The following is a 24,658-nucleotide window of genomic DNA, read 5'->3' as shown; positions in this document are numbered from 1 at the left end:
GGGATAAGAGAATGCTTTTTATTTATTTTTTTGGGGGGGGCAGGTTAATTTGTTTTAGTTCCAGTATAGTTAACATAGAGTGTAATACTAGGTTAGCAATAGTGATTCAACACTTCCATACAACACCTGGTATTCATCACAAGTGCACACTCCTTAACCCCCATCACCTATTTCCTCCCCCCAACCACCTCCTCTCTGGTAACCATCAGTTGGTTCTCTATAGTTAAAAGTCTATTTCTTGGTTTGCCTCTTTATTCATTTGCTCATTTGTTTCTTAAATTCCACATACAACTGAAATCATATGGTATTTGTGTTTCTCAGTCTGACTTGTTTCACTTAGCATTATACTCTCTAGCTACATCTATGGTATTGCAAATCACAAGATTTCATTTTTTTCATGGCTGAATAATATTCAAGTGTACACACACACACACACACACACACCTTCTTTATTCATTCATCTATTGGTGGACAGTTGGGTTGCTTCCATAATTTGGATATTGTAGATAATGCAGTAAACACAGGGGTGCACATATCCTTTCAAATTAGCATTTTTGTCTTAAGTGTTTTTACTTTATTTTTTTAATGTATTTATTTAAATTCAAATTAGTTAACATACAGTGTAGTATGGGTTTCAGGTAGAACCCAGTGATTCATAACTTACGTATAACACCCAGTGCTCATCCCAACAAGTGCCCTCCTTAATGCTCATCCCCAACCTACCTCCTCTCCAGCAACCCTCAGTTTGTCTTCTGTACTTTAAGAGTCTCTTATAGTTTGCCTCTCTGTTTTTATCCTATTTTTCCTTCCCTTCCCATATGTTCATCTGGTGGGTTTCTTAAATTCCAGAGATGAGTGAAATCGTATTTGTCTTTCTCTGACTTATTTCACTTAGCATAATATACTCTAGTTCTACCCATGTTGTTGCAAATGGCAAGACTTTATTCTTTTTCATCGCTGAGCAATATTCCATCGTATATAAGTTATATATATACCACATCTTCTTTATCCATTTGTCAGTCGATGGACATTTGGGCTTTTTTCATAATTTGGCTATTGTTGATAGTGCTGCTATAAACATTGGGGTGCACATGCCCCTTCGAATCAGCATTTCTGTATCCGTTGAAAAAATGCCTGGTAGTACAAATGCTGGGTCATAGGGAAGTTCTATTTTTAGTTTTTTGAGGAACCCCCATACTGTTTTCCAGAGTGGTTGCACCAGTTTGCATTCCCACCAGCAGTAAAAAAGGAACCCCTTTCTCCGCATTCCTGTAAACATCTGTTGTTTCCTGAGTTATTAATTTTAGCCATTCTGACAGGTGTGAGGTGGTATCTCATTAAGGTTTTTGATTTGTATTTCTCTGATGATGAGTGATGTTGAGCAGATTTTCATGTGTCTGTTAGTGACATGGATATCTTGAAGAAGTGTCTATTCATGTCTTCTGCTAATTTTCTTCACTGGCTTATTTTTTTTTGGAGGGGGGGTGTTGAGTTTGAGAAGTTCTTTATAGATTCTGGATACTAACCCTTTATCTGACACATCATTTGCAATACCTTCTCCCATTTTGTTGGTTGCCTTTTAGTTTTGTTGATGGTTTCTTTCGGTGTGCAGAAGGTTTTATCTTGATGAGGTCCCCATAGTTCATTTTTGCTTTTATTTCCCTTGCCTCCAGAGACATGTCTAGTAAGAAGTTGCTACGGCTGAGGTCAGAGAATGCTTGTTCTTTTAAGAACTCTTGTTCCCTGACAGATTTAGAAGACTGGGACCTTAAGGCAAGTTCTCTCCTTTTTTAAGGTTTTGCTCAATTCTCATTGAATATTATTTCCTCTAGATAATAGTTTATAACTTGTTATAAGTTGTTATTAATTCACTTATAACAATAGCTAGCCTAGTCATTAACAGCTATAGTATGGGCTTTAAGATCTACAGGACTGTCAGTATGACTCAGATATTTAGGCAACTAACCTTAAGTTTTAGCTTTCCATATCACCAGGTTAAGAACTCTATGTGTACCGTACACAGGTGATAAATTAATAATGTGTTTATGCCTGAGTATACAATACTGAATCTTCTAATCACACCATATATTGTGGAACCCTAAAATTGATGATATGATATGTATGTGGCTGGCCTACATGGAATGGTCTCCAGCACAAATCTAGGCTAGCCTACATTCAGAATTGCTCCCCTTAGGCAAGAAGGGAAAAAGCTGGATTTCCAGATGTCATAATCTGCTACTGTGCACTCCACTGAGAGTACTGAGGTCCAGGAATTTATCCTGAAATCCCAGCTAACCCTACGTAACTTTCTTCCATATCCATTAGATAAGCATATATCCAGGTATCTATTGAGATACATGAGAAGACATGTGTCTACATTCTGGCTGATCTGAGTGTTTGCTACATTAATCAAGACAGTGCTGATAAATTTCAGCTCATTATGTGCCTTGTAACTATGTTCAGTGATTTACATGTACTGTTTACCCATGAGATATCAACTATTAGCACCTCCATATTATAGATGAATTTTGGTAAATAACCTACCAAAGGTCACACAGTATATGGTACAGCAGTGACTCAGTCTCAGGGCAGCCTGACTTTAGAGCCCAAGCTCTCAATTATGACATACACAGCCCTCCACAGTATTTCTCCTCTGATATTAATTTATAACCAAAAAATCATTGTAAAGTTTAATCCAACATAATAATTCAAGATAATGCCTATAACTTTTTTTTTTTTTTTTTTAAATCCCTGTTGACATGCCTGCCCTGTAGAGTAGAGCATAGAATCTGATGGGCTGCTTAGAAGGAAGAAAGAAAGGTGTCTGGTGAATTCTAGAAACTCTAGCCGGAGAGAAATCTATATAAAGTGGCTTGATGTGTAGGTGGGCAGCAAGTAGCTCCTTATTTCTATCCAGTAGTTCAGAGAACTGGCCATGTCCACAGCAGTGCTAGAAGTCTTCCAGAGACCAGACAAGGGAAGAAATGATAGCTAGCTGGACAAGCTTTCTGTCCTTCCAGAGATTTAACTTGTACAATAAGCTCGTATGGATTTTTCGGATGATTTACAAAACTTCTCTTAATGTCTAATTTCATTATATGAAAGTAAACGGGCTTGGGAGAGCTCCCATGGGCAAAATTACCTGTAAAAACTGCTGTGGTGGTTGGGTCAGCGGAGCCTGAGAAGGTTGCTGAACTGAAGCAAGCGGCTGTTCCTGGGAGTTCTGCTGCTGTGTGGCTGGCAGTGCCTGTGGCTGCTGCTGCTGGGTAGCAAACGTAGGGTAGGCAGTCACCACCTGCCCCATGAGCATTGTGCTGGGTACCATGACCGCCCCACAAGCTACAGGAGCAGTTACTAATTTGGTCACAAGCTGCTGACCTTGAGAAAATCTGTTACGAGGAAATAAAGAGAAGAAGGGACGTCAGAAAGATAAAGTATTCATTATAAAAGGCAGTGAGCTGAATACTTCTTTAATACCCAGTGATATTGCCAGTTTAGATTTTTAAAAGCTGTACGTTCCAATTTTGTTTCATGTTTTTAAAGATTCCTTCTGGGGCACCAGTAAAACAAAAATGTATAAGCAAAATGAAATGATCACAAAACAAATACAAAGTTTCTGGATATCCATGTGCAAAAGAATAAAGCTGGGCCTTTACCTTACCCCACATACAAAAATTAACTCAAGAGTGGATTAAAGCACTAAACATAAGGGCTACAAGCATGAAACTCTTAGGAAAGAAAACAGGGGGAAAGTTTCATGACATTGGATTGGGCAATGATTTCTCAGATGTGACACTCAAAAGCACAGGCAACAAAAGAAAAAAAACAGATGAACTGGATATTAAAATTAAAAACTTCCGTGCATCAAAGGACACTATAGTATCAACACAGAGAAAGAGAAACCAACAGAGTGGAAGAAATTATTTGCAAATCATATCATCTGATAAGGGGTAATAACTAGAATATGTAAAGCAATCCTATAACAAACAATCTGATTAAAAAATGGGCAAGTATCTTGAATAGACGTTTTTGTAAAGAAGAAATAAACGGTCAGTAAGCAAATGAAAAGATGCTCAATGTCACTAATCATAAGGGAAATGTGAATCACTTCACTTCCACCAGGATGACTATGATAAAACAAACAAAATAACTAGTGTTGGTGAAGACATGGAGAAGCTGGGATACGCACTGCTGAGAGGAATGTAAAATAGTGCAGCTCCTATGGAAAACAGATGGACTATTGCTGAAAAAATTAAGTACAGAATCACCACATGATCCAGCAATTCCATTTCTGAGCATATGCTCGAAAGAACTGAAAGCAGGATCTCAGATATTTGTACACAAATATTTGTTCACAGCAGCATGATTCAAAACAGCCAAAAGATGGATGCAACCCAACTATCCATCGATGGGTAACAAATAAAATGTGGTATATTCATACAACAGAATATTACTTAGCCTGAAAAAAGAATAAAATTCTACCACACACCACAACACAGACAAACCGTGAGGACACCGTGTCAAGTGAAATAAACCAATCACAAAAGACATGCACTGTATGATCCCATTTGTGTGAGGTATCTAGAGTAGTGAAACTCATAGACTTATGTGCTTAGAAAGCAGAAGAGTGGCTTCTAGAAGCTAGAGGGTAGAAGGAATGGGGAATTATTGTTCAATGGGTACAGAGTTTCAGTTTGGGAAGAAGAAAAAAGTTCTGGAGACTGATGGTAGTGATGTTCACAACAGTATGCATGTACCCAATGAACTGCTGAAACAGTTAACATGTATATTTATGTATTATTTTACCACAATGAAAAAAGTTTTAAACCTGCTTAAAAAATACCTTTTTTCTTTTTATAAAATTACTAGGTACTTGCGAGTCCGATATATGTGTCCTCCAAAATGCACATTATTTTGCTAACCATGGATAAACTTACAGCTAAGCTATCATAAGGGATTTCTAAAAATCTCCCTAGTTTACAGAAGACATTTACACTGCAAATTGTATCTTATAAACATAAATGAAAATTAAATGACATTCCAACAGTGAATAAAAGTACCATCAATTTATACATTTATCAATGCAGTATAGTACTTACCATATTAGAAGTCACTAACATTCACTCCCTTCCCACCTTCCTCCTTCTATTTTAAAAATAATAATAATAAAAACCCTGGTGCCTGTTCAGGGAATAACATTATTTCTATTTGCCTCTTCTGTGAAATGAAGTTAGCTGCTCACATTGGTCACTACAGCAAGAAAACTGAGCTAAGCCTCTCCTGGGAAAGGAGCATAACTGCACTTACAAACTGAGGAAAGTACATAACGGTGTCCAACTTAGTACAAATGCACTTTATAATTTATGTGGTCTCCACAAGACAAAACCTATTTTTTTGTTTTTGTTTCCTTTTCTTTTAAATTTATTTCAATTTTAGTTAACATGAAGTGCAATAATTGGTTTCAGGAGTAAAATTCAGTGATTCATCACTTACATACAACATCCAGAATCTATTTTTGAATCCATACCATATCTTTAAAATAAAACACTCTATTTTATGTATACTTCAGGACCAAATGTATTATTCAATGCAAAAAATATGTATAAAAGAACAAAATATTTACATATGAAGAATGATGCCCAAAGAAAAAGTAACATTTGGGAAGTGTTTTAGGCATGGAAGTATTAAATCCTCGATTCTCTGTAAATCTTAAAAGAAATTAAAATCTGAATTGCCCAAACTGCTCACTGATAAAATGTGATGAGAATACTTCATCCATCTCTGGCACCAAAAGACATTCTTCAATCTACTTATGCTTAACTATCACTTCTGTGGCTTTGTATATATTGTTCCCTGAGCTGAGAACACCCTCCTGAGACTTCCTATCACATGTACACCCACAGCCAAGCTCTTTAAGACTCACGCCAAGTACCTCCTCTGTGAAGTTTGCCTTGACCACACTCCTCTCTTCACCTGTTTGCCTCAATCTATGAACCTGCTCACTTCCTCTTTCTAAAGACCTAAGCAGAAGTATTTATCATACAGTAATACGGATTTAACTTTTTATGGCTTCCTAGTCTGATCATTCTCGAGATGAGGAATGTACCAGCCATACTCATCACTTTAGTAGGCACTCAAATGTTCGCTGAAATATATATTTTCCCCTCAAAAAAAAAGAGGTTCTACAAGTAGTTGCTAAACTGTATCCTCCAAAATGCACATCAGCGTTCTAGACTAATGAAATTTTCCTCAGGCTTTAAAACGAACCCTCTAGATTTCAATGGAGCACATTCATAACATCTCCTTTCAGAATGTCAGACCTAAAAGTTGGACTTAACTTGAGGAACTAAGTTCCAAAGAGAAGAAAGTTCTCCTGCTCTCACTGCCTCTGTGATCCTGTAGCTTCTTTACTCTCTGGAAATTATTGGATTTTAACAAAATCTATTACACAGTGTGATACAACAATGAAATTATAAAAGCAGCAGCCTACTTGTATTACAGTAAAATAAGTAAAAAATAAAAAATATTTTAAATAGAAGTTTTAAGACTATAGAGATCCTATAGTCATTAAAACATAGCTTCCCAATATATGAAATAATGATATTTCTTCAAAATACTTGTTTTCTGTTGTTGTTTCTTTTGGGAGAGCGAGCGAGAGTGCGCACGCTAGGGAGAGGGGGAGGGGAAAGGGAGAATCTTAATACATGCTCAGTGTGGAGCCTGCCACAGGGCTCAATCCCAAGACCCTGGGATCATGACCTGAGCCAAAATCAGGAGTTGCATGCCCAACTGAGCCACCCAGGTGCCCCCAAAATATTTGTTTCTAAGTCAGCTATTTGGACTGCCCACTAAAATAAGTCATGAATGGCTATTTTTCTAGAATGACCCACAAATGTTTAGTGTACTTTTGAAATCAGACACCAAAGCTAAAATTCAGAAACTGCTCATCACCCCCTTTGCTACCTATAAAGCCTTTGACCAAATTACTATAAACTCACTTTTTTCTTATCTGGGAAATAAATGACCCTGATACACATTTAAATAAAAAAAAAAAGAGTTAAATGAGACAGTGTATTTTGAGCACCTAGTACAGTACTCAAAAAACTCAAGAAAGGTAAATTAATTTTATTCCATGACATATATCAACTTATGCTAGTATCCACCCTAACCACTGTTACTGCCTGAAAACTCAACATTTGTACTACAATGATGAAAGTTTCAGAGTGATACAAACCCTGCCACAAATCTTATATAACAGTATGCCGTAGATGCTGGATTCTATAATATTTGGTAGAACATTTCTGGACCAAGAACAAAACTTGTTGTCCGTTTATTACAAAGTCCTTAAACAATGAACATATTCTGCAATTTTATTTCAAATTCAAGAACTCTGGTGGGAGTTAGCTACAAACTGTTTTTTCAAATCAAATTACTGTTTTTTAACTAATCAATTTTTACAACTTTGGAAAAACTCATGAAATATGACAACTACCTGATCTGTCTGTCCTGAGTGAATGTAGTTACAGCAGTGCTCTGGGTACTGTTCTGTGGCATGCTAGATGGAATCTGGACCATGCTTCCGGCTGCCGGCTGTGAGATCACCATAGTGTTATACAGCGGAGTGGTGAGTGTGCTCTGTGTCTGACTAGGAAGCGAGGTTTGTTGACTGTGCCCACTCAGTACATTTTGTTGACTCTGCTAGAAAACAGAAGATTTTACAGATAAATTAAATGAAAACATTTTTTCAGTAAATATACATACACTATTAGCATCATTCTAACAACAGCTGGCAAGAAAAGAAGAGGCAGGACTTGTTACTCTGGGAGAAATCTAATACAAAGGAAAAAGACTTATAGTAACTGAGAATGAATTAGTCTTCAATCCTTGCTTGAATACAAGGTATGATTTTAGAAAAGGAGCATGATCTTAACAGGGTGAAATAAAATATAGATGAGCAATTTCTGTTAAATGCCCAAAGTGAGTGACTGACATTAGACATCTTTATAGATTTCATTTGAAGTCTTGGGATTTATAGTCACGGATGTATAACAATTACCTGCATCAAATTTCCTGGAATTTATATGAAATTTCTTAGAATATTGATTAAACTATCACTGTGCCCCAACTATAAAATTTTTAAATGTCAAAATACTGAAAGCATTTAACATCAACAATTTAACAATTTTGTACCAAATATTTTAATGATCACCCTCAAAAATAAAACTTCCTATTATTTTATTTATTTATTTTTAAAGTAGACTCCAAGCCCAAGGTGAGGCTTGAACTCACAACCCTGATATCATGAGACAATACGGTCTTACTGGCTGAACCAGCCAGGAGCCCCTAAACTAAACTTTCTAATTATTACTGTTAAAATATTGAATTATTCGAGATAGAGCTTCATTTTTGTTTCAGCAATAGCACACATTTCAGTCACTGAGCACTCCATAACCCACTATACTTGATATCATTACCTGACTTGATGTACTTTGTAAAGTCTGCTGTTGTATCATATGCTGAGTTGTGCCAATGTGTCCAGTATTCATTCCACTCTGAATTTGGTTGGTTTGAACGACCTGGCCCTGCATACTTATAGGTGCAAGTTGCTGGATGTTAGATGAATTTCCAGAAGAAAGTTGAACAGAACCAAAATTCAAACCAGGGGTTGACTGCTGCAAAAACATCTTCAGAAATAAAGATCACATTGTACCGTGAGATCATGACCTGAGCCAAAGTCAGACACTTAACCAACTGAGCCACCTAGGCACTCCTACAAATTAAGTTTTAAAAGCAAGTATCAGGATGGTCTAAGTCATTCTGAATGAATTAGCAATAAATACAGAATAAAACATAATTATTCTTCCAGTTATCCTAACTCTATCATGTTTCCAATTGTCAGAAAAAGTGTTATAAATTTCAAAACCTCTACTTGTTTGAACACTTTACATGTTGGGGACCATTTGTTTCATCAGATGACATTACCCTAGCTCAGTGCTACTCAAGGCCTATGGACTGGAAGAGATCCAACATGGTGGAGAAGTAGGGGGACCTGAAATTCCCTCATCCCTCAAACACAGCAGTATTGAGGCCAAAAGACTTTGAATTCCAAGAGTCCGGGCTGCATAGTGACAAAGATGTCTCCAGGGACCCACAGGGACACCTAGCGGGCCACAGGGCTACTTCAGCAAACAAATCAAAGCACACCTAGTGGAGGGTCCAAAACACGACTACACGTAGGGAGATAAAGCAACCAGAATCACAACAACAGAGAACAAATTAACACACTCGAAAAAACACCTCCTGAAGGGCCAGGCCCTGGATAGTGTATGACCCCTCTTTAATGTAGTAGTGCTCCCAGGTGCAGGCCACATAAGTTTTAAAACACATCAGGGACAGAAAACTAGCCAAAATGATGAAACGGAAGAATTCCCCTCAAAAGAAATTCCGGGAAGAAATGACTGCTAAAGAATTGACCAAAACAGATATAAACAATATAACTAAACAAGAATTTAGAATAATTGTCATAAAATTCATCTCTGGGCTTGAAAAAAGCATAGACAGAACACACAGAAGACAGAACACAGCAGAGAATCTACTGCTGCAGAGATGAAGGGACTAAAAAACAGTCATGATGAATTAAAAAATGTTGTAAATGAGGTGCAAAATAAACTAGAGGCGGTAACAGCAAGGATTGAAGAGGCAGAGGGGAGAATAGGTGAAATAGATAAAATTGTGGAAAAAGATGAAGCTGAGAAAGAAAAAAATTCTGGACCACAAGCAGTGAATTAGAGAACTAAGTGACTCAATGAAATGGAACAATATTTGTACCATGGGAGTTCCAGAAGAAGAGAGAGAAAGGGGCCAAAGATGTGCTTGAACAAATCACAGCTGAGAACTTCCCCTATCTGGGGAAGGAAACAGACATTGAAATCCAGGAGGCACAGAGAACTCCCTTCAGATGTAACTTGAATCAATCTTCTGCATGACATATCATAGTGAAAGTGGCTAAATACAAAGATAAAGAGAGATTTCTGAAAGAAGCTAGGGACAAATGGGTCTTAACCTACAAGGGTAGACACATAAGGGTAGTAGGAGACCCATCTACTGAAACTTGGCAGGCCAGAGGGGAGTGGCAGGAAATGTTCAATGTGCTGAATAGGAAAAATATGCAGCCGAGAATCCTTTATCCAGCAAGCCTGTCATTCAGAATAGCAGGAGAGATAAAGGTTTTACCAGACAAAAACTGAAGGAATTCATCACCACTAAACCAGCCCTACAAGAGATCCTAAGGGGGACTCTGAGTGCAATGTTTTGCAAAGACCACAAAGGACCAGAGAAATCACTACAAGCATGAAACCTACAGCTAACACAATGAGTCTAATCCATATCTTTCAATAATAACACTGAATGTTAATGGACTAAACGCTCTAATCAAAAGACATAGGTTATCAGAATGGATAAAAAAAACAAGATCCATCTATTTACTGTCTACAAGAGACCCATTTTAGACCTGAGGACACCTTCAGATTGAAAGTGAGGGGATGGAAAACCATCTATCATGCTACTGGAAGTCAAAAGAAAGCTAGAGTAGCCATACTTATAGTGGACAAATTAGATTTTCAACTAAAGGCTGTAACGAGATGAAGAAGGGCCTTATGTATAATTACAAGGTCTACCCTTCAAGAATTAATAATTATAAACGCTTATGCAGTGAATTCAGAAGCACCCAAATATATAAAACAATCAATCACAAACATAAGCAATCTTATTGGTAAGAATGTGCTAATTGCAGGGGACTTTAATACTCCACTTACAACAATGGACAGATCACCCAGACAGAAAATCAACAGAAACAATGGCCCTTAATGATACAATGGACCAGATGGACTTGACAGATATATTCAGAACTTTTCATCCTAAAACAGCAGAATATACATTCTTCACAAGTGCACACAGAACATTCTCAAAACAGATCACTTACTGGGTCACAAAACAGCTCTTGATAAATATAAAAGAATTGAGTTAATACCATGCACATTTTCAGATCACAATGCTATGAAACTTGAAACCAACCACAGGAAAAAGTTTGGAAAACCTCCAAATGCATGGAGGTTAAAGAACATCCTACTAAAGAATGAATGGGTCAACCAGGCAACTAAAGAAGAAATTTAAAAATATATGGAAACAAATGAAAATGAAAACACAACAGTCCAAACCCTTTGGGATACAGCAAAGGTAGTCCTAAAAGGAAAATACATTGCAATCCAGGTCTATCTCAAGAAACAAGAAAAATCCCAAATACAAAATCTAACAGCATACCTAAAGGAACTAGAAGCAGAACAACAAAGAAACCCCAAGGCCACCAGAAGAAGAGAAATAACAAAGATCAGAGCAGAAATAAACAATACAGAATACAAAAAACCCAGCAGAACGGATCAATGTAACTGAGTTGGTTTTTTGAAAAAATAAACGAAATTGATACATCCCTAGCCAGACTTCTCAAAAAGAAGAGAGAGGACCCAAACAGATAAAATCACAAATGAAAAAGGAGAGATCACAACCAACACCACAGACATACAAACAATTATAGAGAATACTATGAAAAATTATATGCCAACAAACTGGATAATCTGGAAGAAATGGATAAATTCCTAGACACTCACTCACATAGTACCAAAACTCAAATGAGAAGAAATAAAAAATTTGAACAGACCCATAAGTAGTGAAGAAATTGAATCAGTTATTAAAAATCTCACATTAATTAAGTCCTGGGCCAGTTGGCTTCCCAGGGGAATTCTACCAGACACTTAAAAGCAGAGTTAATACCTATCCTCAAGCTGTTCCAAAATATAGAAATGGAGGAAAACTTCTGGATTCATTCTAGGAAGCCAACATTATCTTGATTCCCAAACCAGACAGAGACCCCCACAAAAAAGGAGAATTACAGGCCAGTATCTCTGATGAACATGGGTGCAAAAATCCTAAACAAGATACTAGCAAATTGAACTCAACAGCACATAACAAGAATTATTTACCATGATCAAGTGGGATTCATTCCTGGACTGCAGGGCTGGCTCAATATTCACAAATCAATCAATGCCATATATCACGTTAATAAAGGACAAGAACCATATGATCTGTCAACAGATGCAGAAAAAGCATTTGACAAAATACAGTCTCCTTTCTTAATAAAAACCTTCAAGAAAGGTTAGAAGGAACATACCTTATCATAAAAGCCATAGATGAAGGCCCACAGCTAATATCATTCTCAATGGGGAAAAACTGAGAGCTTTCTCCCTGAGATCAGGAACACGACAAGGATGTCCACTCTCACCACTGTTGCTTAACATAGTGTTAGAAGTCCTAGCACAAACAATCAGACAACAAAACGAAATAAAAGGCATCCAAATTGACAAAGAAGTAGTCAAGCTTTCGCTTTTGGCAGATGACATGATACTCTACATGGAAAACCTGAAAGACTCCACACCAAAAGGCTGCTAGATGATTCATGAATTCAGCAAAGTTGCAGGGTACAAAAATCGATGTACAGAAATTGGCTGCATTTCTATACACCAATAACAAAGCAACAGAAAATCAAGAAATCGATCCCATTTATAATTGCACCAAGAACCATAAAATACCTAGGATAAACCTAACCAAAGATGTAAAGGATCTGTATGCTGAAAACTATAGAAAACTTACGAAGGAAACTGAAGACACAAAGAAATGGAAAAACATCCCATGCTCATGGATTAGAAGAATAAATATTGTTAAAATGTCAATACTACCCAAAGCAATCTACAATCAAATGCAATCCCAATCAAAATTGCACTGGCATTCTTCTCAAAGCTAGAACAAACAATCCTAAAATTTGTATGGAAGCACAAAAGACACCAAATAGCCAAAGTAATGTTGAAAAGGAAAACCAGAGCTGGAGGCATCACAAACCCAGACTTTAGCCTCTACTACAAAACTGTAATCATCAAGACAGTATAGTCATTGGCACAAAAACAGACACATAGACCAATGCAATAGAATAGAGAACCCAGAATTGGACCCACAAATGTATGGCCAACTAATCTTTGACAAAGCAGGAAAGAGTATCCAATGGAAAAAAGATAGTCTCTTTAGCAAATGGTGCTGGGAGAACCGGACAACAACATGCAGAAGAATGAAACCAGACCACTTTCTTACAGAATACACAAAAATAAATTCAAAATGGATGAAAGACCTCAATGTGAGACAGGAAACCATCAAAACCTTAGAGGAGAAAGCAGGCAACAATCTCTTTGACCTCAGCCACAACTTCTTATTCAATAAGTCTCCAGAGGCAAGGGAAATAAAAGCAAAAATGAACTATTGAGACTTCATCAAGATAAAAAGCTTCTGCACTGCAAAGGAAACAATCAACAAAACTAAAAGGCAACTGACAGAATGGGGAAAGATATTTGCAAATGATGTATTGGATACAGGGTTAATACCCAAAATCTACCAAAAAACTTACTAAACTCCACACCCGAAAAACAAATAAACCAGTGAAGAAATGGGCAGAAGACATGAATAGACACTTTTCCAAAGAAGACATCCAGATGGCCACCAGACATATGAAAAGATGCTCAACGTCACTCATCATCAGGGAACTACAAACCAAAACCACACTGAGATACCACCTCACACCGGTCAGAGTGGCTAAAATCAACAACTCAGGAAACTACAGATACTGGTAAGGATGTGGAGAAAAGGGAACCCTCGTGTACTGTTGGTGGGAATGCAAACTGGAAAACTGTGGAGGTTCCTATCCTACAACCCAGCAATAGCACTACTAGGAATTTATTCAAAAGATATAGGAATGCTGATTCATAGGGGCACGTGTACCCCAACGTTTATAGCAATGCTTTCAACAATAGCCAAATTATGGAAAGAGCCTAAATGTCCATCAACTGATGAATGGATATAGAAGATGTGGTTTATATGTACAATGGAATACTACCTGACAATGAGAAAGAATGAAATCATGCCACTTGCAGCAACATGGATAGAACTGGAAGGTATATGCTGAGTGAAATAAGTCAGTCAGAGAAAGATATCATGTTTTCACTCAAATGTGGATCTTGAGAAACTTAACAGAAGACCATGGGGGAAGGGAAGGGGGAAAAAAAGTTACAAAAAGAAAGGGAAGAAGGCAAACCATAGGAAACAAATACAGAGAACAATCTGAGGGTTGATGGACGGTGGGGGAGAGGGGAAAATGGGTAAAGGGCATTGAGGAGGGCACTTGTTGGGAGGAGCACCGGGTGTTATATGTAAGCGATGAACCATGGGAATCTACCCCAAAAACGAAGAGCACACTTTACACCCTGTATATTAGCCAATTTGACAATAAATTATATTTGAAAAAAAAAAAAAAGGGCCTGTGACCTGCTGGTTCTTCATCACCTATCATTCATAATTTATGGCATGAGACAGAAGTAGTTTTCACTTGAAGTTTCCCTTCTCCAAAATACTAGTCTGACAGATGTAACTTTAGTGGGTCAGGAGATTGACCAAATAAGACTAATTTGAATCATACCTACTGATATTTCACTAAAACAATGACTGATGATTGATTTCTAAATTCTGTACCAACATGTACCTAAAAGTCTATATAAAATATTATTTTCATATTATGGGTATAAGCTTACTAAAAATAAAGACTATACAAGATGAATCTAATCTGGAGAAACAAGGATGTTGATGGAAATATTCTTAGGAATGAATCAGACTATAAATTCAATCATACTGAGTAGGTAACCAATGAGTATTTACTGAACCAAATTGATGAAATGTATTTCTTGCATCTCATTTTTAAGTAAGAAAAGTCAATTTTATTAAGAAACCAAAATGTGAATGGCATGCTTTGTTGTATTCAAATATAATAACTTACCTGCAGCCCTTGACCATGGACCATTTGAAGTTGTTCTTGAATTTTTCTTAGTTCTTCTTGTTGCCGATGAATGTTTGCCTCTATCATCCGTGTCCGTTGCTCTAATTGGTCTTTTAGATGCTGCATGGCTCCTAACTGAGCTGAAAACTGAAACTGAAGTCCCATGTTTGGAAAAAGTGTAACATATTTTAGAATCACTTATTCTTCATAATTGTGCAATGTGAAAAATAAGCAGTATATATCATGAGTTAAAAATGTTATACCAATTACTAATGTATTGCCTCTTTGCTCCTAATTCACCCACCTTTGCTTAGCTTTGTGCTACTGGAGCTGGATCTTATAAACATCTTCCTTTGTCAGTGGACACAAACTTAGTCATGTCAGTAGATGGAGCTAGAGGGATACTGCAAAGGGAGGTGGCTTTCCAGCAAGTCCCACTGGCATCCTTATGGGAAGCTCCCCAACAAATTTTGCTGGTACCCCAGCAGGTGGCTTCCTGCCCTCCAGCCCTGGTCTCTGGCACCTCAGTGAACCTCCCTCTCATCCAGTGGCTACAGCCACACCAACCCCAATGGGAACTGAGTTTCAGCCTAGCCTGGAGGAAGAAGTTTAGGAGGTTGGGAGAGTTTTCCAAGTTGTTCCTTCTTTGCATACTGTACTCTCCTTTTCACTTGAGGTTAGTGGCTGCCTCCTACATCCATTATGCCTGTATTCTTTAGAATTCCCTGTTACCAGTTAATATATTTTTTTATATTAGCCCTATTCAAATTTCCGGTATGGCTTCTGACTTCTGACCAGATCTTGACTGATTATGAGTATACACTGGCATTAGAAGACCAGAGATCATATTGTGGCTCTACCATTTCCTAGAACAAGTTTCTTAATCTCTACCATTTAACAAATGAAAAAGTAGCCGTTCTTAGAGTTACTCATATCAAATTCTGTCATCCCTACAATGTCCTCTTTGTACACACTTGAAGGTTATAAAAATCTAAACAGATAACTAACCATATTTTTACTATTTCCTTTTTCTCAAAAATTTTTTTAAATGTTTATTTTTGAGACAGACACAGAGTGTGAGCAGGGGAGGGGCAGAGAGAGAGGGAAACACAGAATCTGAAAGCAGGCTCCAGGCTCCAAGCTGTCAGCACAGAGCCTGACGCAGGGCTCAAACTCACAAACCACAAGATTATGACCTGAGCTGAAGTCGGACACTTAACCAACTGAGTCACCCAGGCGCCCCTCACATTTTCAACTGAAACTGTTCTCAGACAAGTACAAAATGTAGGCTTTTAAAGACTAAGCAATTATGAATGAATAAGTGCAGACATGAATGAAAACAGTTATTCTACTTCCAGGAGTTTCAATCTTATTTCACTATGTTTTACTTGAGTCATAAGCAGCTTTTATTTACTACTGCTTGACATTTAGCCACACTTAGTGATTCATCACTTAAGTCTATATAGGCTCATTTAACTATTTCTATGAATATTTAGCACAGGATATAGTATACCAAAAAGAATTTCAATTTATTGGAAATGTGTCTTAATCTTAAAATAGCCTCCCATAGTGAACTGCATCTAAAAGTGAGAAATGCTCTCCCAAAAGCTTTTTTTCTTTATCTTCAAAAGATTGTACTGATACTGAATACTACTTTTCAAAAAGTATACAACTCAGACTTCTAAAGTTGACAATAATCATATCTTACATTAGATTACACTAGGTATGAGAAAACATTACAAATTTGTACTTGAGCTCTGCCTCTTAAAAATATTATTCAAAATGTTGTATTTATGTCATACAAATATATTTTATCCTAACAAAAGTTATTTATACCTTTGAATAAACTTTACATTGACATTAAAGGATTTCTATTAAATGCAAATAAGATATAAACAGAAGGCAGAATAACAGGAAAAAAAAATCTCAGAACTAAGAGGCAAAGTGGCTTTATCACTCAACAAAATATGAGGTCTGGATAGTTATGAACATTTTTCATAACATAGCAGGTATTATTAAATTTCATGAAAATATCCCTTTAAAATGTTAAGAAATAGTCATCCAGTATCTTGAGATTAGTGAACTAATAATATTGAAAGTATGCCTAAATATTTACATAAAAAATCTGTTAACCTTCAGAATAAAAAGCATTGAGGACTCGATGATGAAAACTACTGTAACTACAGATAATATTTAAGCACCTTATATAATCATGTTACAGGAAGTCAAGGTTATGGTGTTTAGATAATTTACAACATTGTCAATATACTTGTACAGGTGTCATATAATGGCTAAAATTATATATAGTATAATTTAGATAAAAACCATGTAAGATAAAGGTATTTTTAGAAAACTGTTTTTTACCTATTCTTAACTATCATTATTTGAAATACTGTTAAGTCAAGGTATATTTAACACCAAACAAAACAGTTTGGATTATTTTTACCACTATCTAGTATTTTTAATGTGTTTGAAGCACTGAATGGAGAGTCATAAATTACAAGTTAGGAATTTCTAATCAAAAGTAATTTAGTGTCAATTTTATAATACCTATTCTTTTGTCTCCTTGCTAATTTCTGTATGTAGGTCTCCTTCAGGACTGAGCCCAAGCAACAATTCTTCCAGAAAGTTTTCATTCACTTCCTCAGGCTGCATTAGGGGTCCATCTAATGTGCTCATGTATCAGCCTATATACCTTGGGCACAGACTATACAATATTGCACTGTAGTTATCTGTCATTCCTTCTAGATGTAATAAAATCTTACAGTACATATATTAATATTGCGAGCACCTGCAATATCTCAAGAACTCAATAAATGCCCTGTGTATGAATGAATATATGAATAAAATTACTTAATTCTTCCACTATCCATAGGAAGAACAAAATGAACAACTATATTTCATCTTTAATATCCTTCTATTTCTATCTGTAGTGTCTCTCAGTGGAGTATTATAGCATATTAGGCAGGATAATTCTTTGTTGTACAAAACTGTCATGCATCTTTTTTTTTTTTAATGTTTATTTATTTTTGAGACAGAGAGAGACAGAGCATGAACGGGGGAGGGTCAGAGAGAGAGGGAGACACAGAATCCGAAACAGGCTCCAGGCTCTGAGCAGTCAGCACAGAGCCCGACACGGGGCCTGAACCCACAGACCACGAGATCATGACCTGAGCCGAAGTCGGACGTTTAACCGACTGAGCCACCCAGGCGCCCCTGTCATGCATCTTTCAAGACAAATAGCATCCCTGGTCCTTGCCTAAGAAGGGTCAGTGGTACCCAATAATTACTGACAATCAAAAATATCCCCCAGACATTATAAATGGCCATACATGAGATTCACTGCACTAAAAGTATGTATTTTTAAAAATCTCTATTACCTTAAAAACCATTTATCATTTTAAAATACTCAACTGTTTCAAACAAACAAACAAACAAACAAAAAATACCTGGGACATGCCTTGTGGAATTGTTAAATTTGCAGCTTGAGACATCACTGGTTGTGTTAATGACTGACCAACAGACTGGGAATTTATGGACTAGGAGCAAAATAAAAAATAATGAGTGACAATTATACCCATCCATAAGTAGTTTCACCAGAAATACCATTTCACCAGAAATGGTATCTTTATAAGAGAATTACACTTTGCCTCATGCATTTTTAGCTGAGTGCAGGCATGCATGTTTCCCCCTCTACACTGGACATGTCTATCTATTCCTTATTTATCCTTGTATCTTGTAAAGCATCTGCCACATTACCTTGCATGGGCTCTCAGTAAAAGTTAAAAGACAGAACTAAAAGTGACTGGTATTAGAAATTAAATATAAAATGGCTCTAAATTATTAATTTTTCTTATTTTTTATTTAACTTTGGTGGGAAGAAGAGAAAGAGAGAGAATCCCAAGCAGGATCTGTGTTGACAGCGCAGAGGGGCTCGATCTCACCAACCGTGAGATCACGAGCTGAGCCAAAATCAAGAGTTGGACACTCAAATAACTGAACCACCCAGGTGCCCCAATTAACTTTTATTAAAATAAATATCTAATGTTTTACCTGTAAAATAATCAAAAGCATATGTTTGAGAACTACTTCACAAAAAGGAAAGATCTCAAGTGTTATTTATCAACAGCTGTGTTGGTCTTTATAGAAAGGGATAACAAATTAATGAATTTTAAAGATTTGGATGATTTTTTTCCCTTTTAATAACTCTGTATTCAGAAGAATACTGAAGAGTTACCTGACTACTAAATGATGACCTCCTTGGTGCCATCTTTTCATGAGCTGGTAAATGCGGTCTGGGAGGAGTGCTAGTATCTGTTGGGATCTTTGTTGGTGTTGCTGATGTCAGTCAACAAAAACAAAACAGTGTTAGTACTTTATAAAATAAAATTTCCAAAGATTAATCTCAAAATGGATTTCAGTGAATAAAAATGATCTTTAAGTTATTTTTCTAAATTATTTAATTAAAGTGAAGTCTATGACAATAAGATGGCTCATTTGAATTACTTTTTTCTTAAGGATAAAATAAATATTTGAGACAGGAAAACTTTGAATTTAAAAATGGTTACTACTCCTATAACTCAATAGTAAAAAACCTAATAATACAAAATGGCTTAAGGACTTGAATATAGACATTTCTCCAAGGAAGATCTACAAATGGCCAACCAGCATATGAAAAAATGGTCAACATCACTCGTCAGGAAAATGCAAATCAAAACCACAATGAGATACCACTTCATACCTGGTAAGATGGCTATTATCAAAAAAAGAAGAAAAAAGTGCTGCCCAGAATGTGGAGAAATTAGAACCCTTGTACACTTAAAATTGGTGGGGATGTGAAATGCTGCAGCCACTGTGGGAAACAGTAATGGAGGTTTCTCCAAAAATTAAAAATAGAACTACTAAATGTGATCCAGCAATTCCACCTCTGGGTATTTATCCAAAAGAATTGAAATCAGAATCTCAAAGAGATATTTGCACTCCTATGCTCACTGCAGCACCATTCACAATAGCCAAGATGTGGAAACAATCTAAATGTCTGACAGGTGAATGGAAAAAACAGCATGTGGTAATATACATACAATGGAATACTATTCAACCTTAAAAAAGAATGGAAAATTTCAAGATATACAACATGGGTGAATCTTGAGGATGTTATGCTAAGTGAAATAAGCCAATGATGTAAAAACAAGTACTGCATGACTCCATCATATGAGGTATCTAAAATAGGCAAATTCATTGAATCAAAGACTAGAACGGTGCTTGCCAAGGGCTGGGGGCATTGAAGCAAATATGGAGTTACTAATCAATAACATCTCCATTTACTACAATGAATAAGCTCTAGAGGTCTGCACTACATTGTACTTATAGTCAACAATAGTGTATCGTATGGTTAAACATTTAAGAAGGTAGATCTCATTTTAAGTATTCTCACTGCAGTAAACTAAAGGTTTACTTTAGGTTGCAAGAAACTGTAGTTTTTGAGATTTAGCAATGCATTCCTAATTTACATTCATCACTATGTTAATGAGTATGTACTGATTTACACTGATTTGCATTTTGTACCTCCCTCCATTAAAAGCATAACATAAAAGTATAATTTCTCTTTTATAAAATGAGAAAAACAGCTACAAAGGAGAAATTTTTTTTCCTAAGGTTTCAGAAATTCTATGTTTAACCTCTTTAATGTTCTACCCATGGTGTTAAGTGGTTCCAACAACCTCCTTTTCCTTATAATATATAGTTTTAATACCCTGGGAAATGAAAGGGCTTAACTGTTTAAACAAAAAGAAAAAGGTTACTAATTCAATGATAACTATGCAAGTCTTCATTTAAAACAAGAACTAAAAAAAAGTCTCAAAAAGCAAACTTAAAGAACAGTGACAGGTTCTACCAGTAAAAAAGGAATAAACAGTTTTGCTTTATTTTTTGAGGGATGATTAAAAGCAACATAACAATACCAACACTACTACCTAAATATTTTACAGGCTACTTTATAAATAATTCTTTGTTAAATGTGAGCAGTGTGCCTCTTGCTCACTGCTCACTGGAAAAGTTAACAGAGTTCAGAAATGTAAAACTAATCATTTTTAAGTAGCATTTTATCCATCTTCCTTCCTGCCTTCCCTCTGGAAACCAACCAGTCTGTTCTCTATATTTAAGAGTCTGGTTTTTTGTTTGCCTTTTTCTTTATTCATTTCTTTTGTTTCTTAAATTGGCAAAGGGGATTCAGAGTATACTTACTATGATGAGCACTAAATAATGTATAGAATTGTTAAAACATTATATTGAACACCTGAAGCTAATATAACATGTTAATTATACTTGAATTAAAAAAATAAACTTAAAAAGAGTGTTTCTAGCTTTTTAACAAACAATACTACAGTAAACTTTTTCATGTAAAAATAATACTAAAGTAGCATTTGATGAAAAATGCTGACACCAATAACAATTTAGAAGCACTCTCTTGAAAGAAAGTCTGCTTTCAAGCTAGCGTACTCACAGGAAGGGTCTGAGACTGCTGTGTGAGATGATTTTCTTGAACTCCGGGAGGAAGCAGAAGGAGTTGGGCTGTGATCAAACCTTTCCAAGGCTTCTTTGAGACTGACTGTGTTTATACGATTATCAGACCCAGAATCTTGGCTCTAAGGAGACAGTAAAATAAATGTTTTCTTGTAGTTCAGTTATCCAAAGTTAGCAATATAACTGGCTACTTTTCCTTCTCCAAATCAGTTTTCACCCACAACAAGGCAAAGGTACCTGTGTAATATTTACCTCTGCAATATTAGGTAAAGAAATAAAAATTGCTGTTCTACAGTCAGAAATTTTTTTACTTCATTCTTTATTTATAGAAACAGATGCAACAGAATGATTAAACTCTTTGTTAATTTCTACCATACACAAAAATTAACTGTCATGGATCAAAGACCTAAACATAAGAGCTAAAACTATAAAACTTTTAGAAAAAAAGGAGAAAAGCCTTTATGACAGTGGACTGGGTAACGACTTCTTGGATGTGACACTAAAAGCACAAGCAACAAAAGTGCATCAAAGGACACTACAAACACAGTGGAAAGGCAGCCCATGGGAGGGGAGAAAACATTCACAAACCTGTATCTGATAAGGAATTAACACCCAGAAAATATAAAAGAATCCTACAACTGAATAGCAAACCTCCCCCCAAACAATCCAATTAAAAAACATAGGTCTTACATATATATTTCTCCAAAGAAGATATACAAATGGCCAGTGAACACACTGAAAAAATGCCCAGGGCACTTGATGGCTCATTCGGCTAAGCATCTGACTCTTGATTTCAGCTCAGGTCACGATCTCAGTTCCTAAGATTGAGCCCCATGTCGGGCTCTGCCCAGCCTTCACTCTCCCTCTCTCTCTGTCCCTCCCCCACTTGTGCATGCACTCTCTCTCCCTCTTTCAAAATAAATTAATTAAAAAGAAAAGTTGCGGGGCGCCTGGGTGGCTCAGTCGGTTAAGCGTCTGACTTCAGCTCAGGTCATGATCTCACGGTCCGTGGGTTCGAGCCCCGCGTCAGGCTCTGTGCTGACAGCTCAGAGCCTGGAGCCTGTTTCAGATTCTGTGTCTCCCTCTTTCTCTGACCTTCCCCTGTTCATGCTCTGTCTCAAAAATAAATAAATGTTAAAAAAAAAAAATTTTTTTTTAAATAAAAAGAAAAGTTGCTCAATGTCACTAACCATTAGGGAAATGCAAATTAAAGCCATGAGATACCACTTCACACCCATGAGGACTATTATTTAAAACAAAAACAAAACAGAAAATCACCAGTGCTGACGAGGATAAATTGGAACCTTTGTACACTGCTGGTGAAAATTTAAAATAGTGAAGCTACTACAGGAAACAGTATGACGGTTCCTCAGAAAATTAAGTAATTACTACATGATCCAGTATTTCCATTTCTAGGTATATACTCAAAAAAATTGAACAGAGTAACTCAAACAGGTATTTGTACACCCATGTTCATAGCAGCATGATTCACAATAGCCAAAAGATGGATGCAACCCAAGTGTCCATTGTTAGATGAATGGATAAACAAAATGTGTCGTATACATACAATGGAATATTACCCACCATTATCAAAATCTCCTGTATTCTCAACCTCATCTTTGAACATCCATTTGCTTGGCTTGCTCTAACTAAAAGCTAGCTGTCTATAGAAAACACCACTTCCTTGCAGGACTTTTAAGTGGTGGCTATTTTCTCTTTCACAACCTTCAGATCGCTGCTCTGGAGGGGTAGAGAAGTCCTCCTCCTCCTCTTTCCACAATTTTCCCCTTTCCTCCTTTTCCAAAACTCACAGCCAGAATCTCATATTATCATTATATGACTATCTCTCATTGGAACAGTTATCTACTGACCCTTATGGTCACTCCTCACTAAGTACCTGTATTAAAATTTCTGCTCCTGGCTAAGTCTACCATCAACTTATTCTTAAATCCACGGTTATCAACATCAGTATCAATTCACATGTTCATCATCATGTTTTCGCTCTTCCTTGATGTCTTCTCCCACAGAGATCTTGATTTCCACCTGTCCTCAGTCACTCATTCTTATGGTCATATCTTAGACCTTATCATTACCAATAAGATTAACCTTATAGGGCTCCTGGGTGGCTCAGTCGGTTAAGCATCTGACTCTTGATTTCCACTCAGGTCATGATTTCACAGTTCGTGGGATCAAGCCCCTGCGGGCTTGCAGTATGGAGCCTGCTTGGGATTCTCTCCCTCCCTCCCTCTCCCTCTCTCTATCCCTCTCCCCTCCCCCACCCCTTGCATGCATTATCTCTCAAAATAAATATTAAAAAAAAATTTTTTAATGTTTATTTATTCTTGAGAGAGAGAGAGAGAGAGAGAGAGAGAGAGAGAGCGCGCGCGCGCGCGCAAATCCAAAGCAGGCCCCAGGCTCTGAGCTGTCAACATAGAGCCCAATGCGGGGCTTGAACTCACAAACCGTGAGATCATGACCTGAGCCGAAGTTGGATGCTTATCCGACTGAGCCACCCAGGCACCTCATAAATAAGTAGTTTTAAAAAAAGGAATAAACTTTCCATAACCTCAGTTTCAAAGATCCTCCTGTTAGACCACTATTTCTTATTCTCTTTAGTATGCCAGCTCCAATAATCCTTTAGTGGAACATAAAATACATTGATTCTACCACATTTTCACACTCTCTCATTTTGTATCTTCTCTCCCCTCTTTACCAAGTTTATAAATTCATGGTTAATCATCATAACCACACCCTTACAGGTTATCATCAACTCTCTTGCTCCTATCTCCCTCCACCACACTCCCCTGGAAAAATCCCAATGCTGTTTAAATCCAATTTTTAATCTATTCCACATCTGTTCACTCTCCTACTCTCCTAGAAAACAATTAAAAATTTTTTTTTAATGTTTATTTATTTTTGAGAGGGTGAGAGAGAAAGACAACACGCACAAGTAGAGGAGGAATAGATAGAGAAAGGGAGACAGAATCCAAAGCAGGCTCCAGGCTCTGCGCTGTCAGCACATAGCCTGATGTGGGGCTCGAACTCATGAACCTTGAGATCATGAAGCCAAAGTTGGATGTTTAACCAGCTGAGCTACCCAGGCGCCCCTCCTAGAAAGCAACTTAACACTTGCTCGGCTCTTTTCAAACTTCAAACAACTCTTCTCCTAACCTCACTCTTAGCTGGTTATTCTGCTTCCTGTTTCACTGTTGG

The 24,658-nt window shown here is 36.8% G+C and overlaps 1 protein-coding gene across 6 annotated transcripts in view; it reads right to left on the bottom strand.

Moving 5' to 3' along the window:
• Window positions 1-24,658, bottom strand: part of CLOCK (clock circadian regulator) — a 128,170-nt gene that overhangs the window by 8,974 nt on the left and 94,538 nt on the right. For 5 of the 6 annotated variants that reach the window (XM_027057016.2, XM_053217347.1, XM_027057023.2 and 2 more), the window contains 7 exons: window positions 21,426-21,567; window positions 19,161-19,261; window positions 18,373-18,462; window positions 14,924-15,076; window positions 8,475-8,684; window positions 7,493-7,698; window positions 3,143-3,389 (listed from right to left, as the gene is read on the bottom strand). In XM_027057016.2, coding sequence (XP_026912817.1) covers window positions 3,143-3,389; window positions 7,493-7,698; window positions 8,475-8,684; window positions 14,924-15,076; window positions 18,373-18,462; window positions 19,161-19,261; window positions 21,426-21,567 — 1,149 coding nt within the window. The remainder of the gene's footprint in view (window positions 1-3,142; window positions 3,390-7,492; window positions 7,699-8,474; window positions 8,685-14,923; window positions 15,077-18,372; window positions 18,463-19,160; window positions 19,262-21,425; window positions 21,568-24,658) is intronic. The other variant, XM_015068547.3, reaches the window with a different exon arrangement.

The sequence above is a fragment of the Acinonyx jubatus genome, chromosome B1 (genome assembly GCF_027475565.1).
Source record: "Acinonyx jubatus isolate Ajub_Pintada_27869175 chromosome B1, VMU_Ajub_asm_v1.0, whole genome shotgun sequence".
Classification (NCBI taxonomy): domain Eukaryota; kingdom Metazoa; phylum Chordata; class Mammalia; order Carnivora; family Felidae; genus Acinonyx; species Acinonyx jubatus.
Note: the sequence above shows the minus strand (reverse complement) of the source record. Positions and strands in the feature narration are given on the sequence as shown.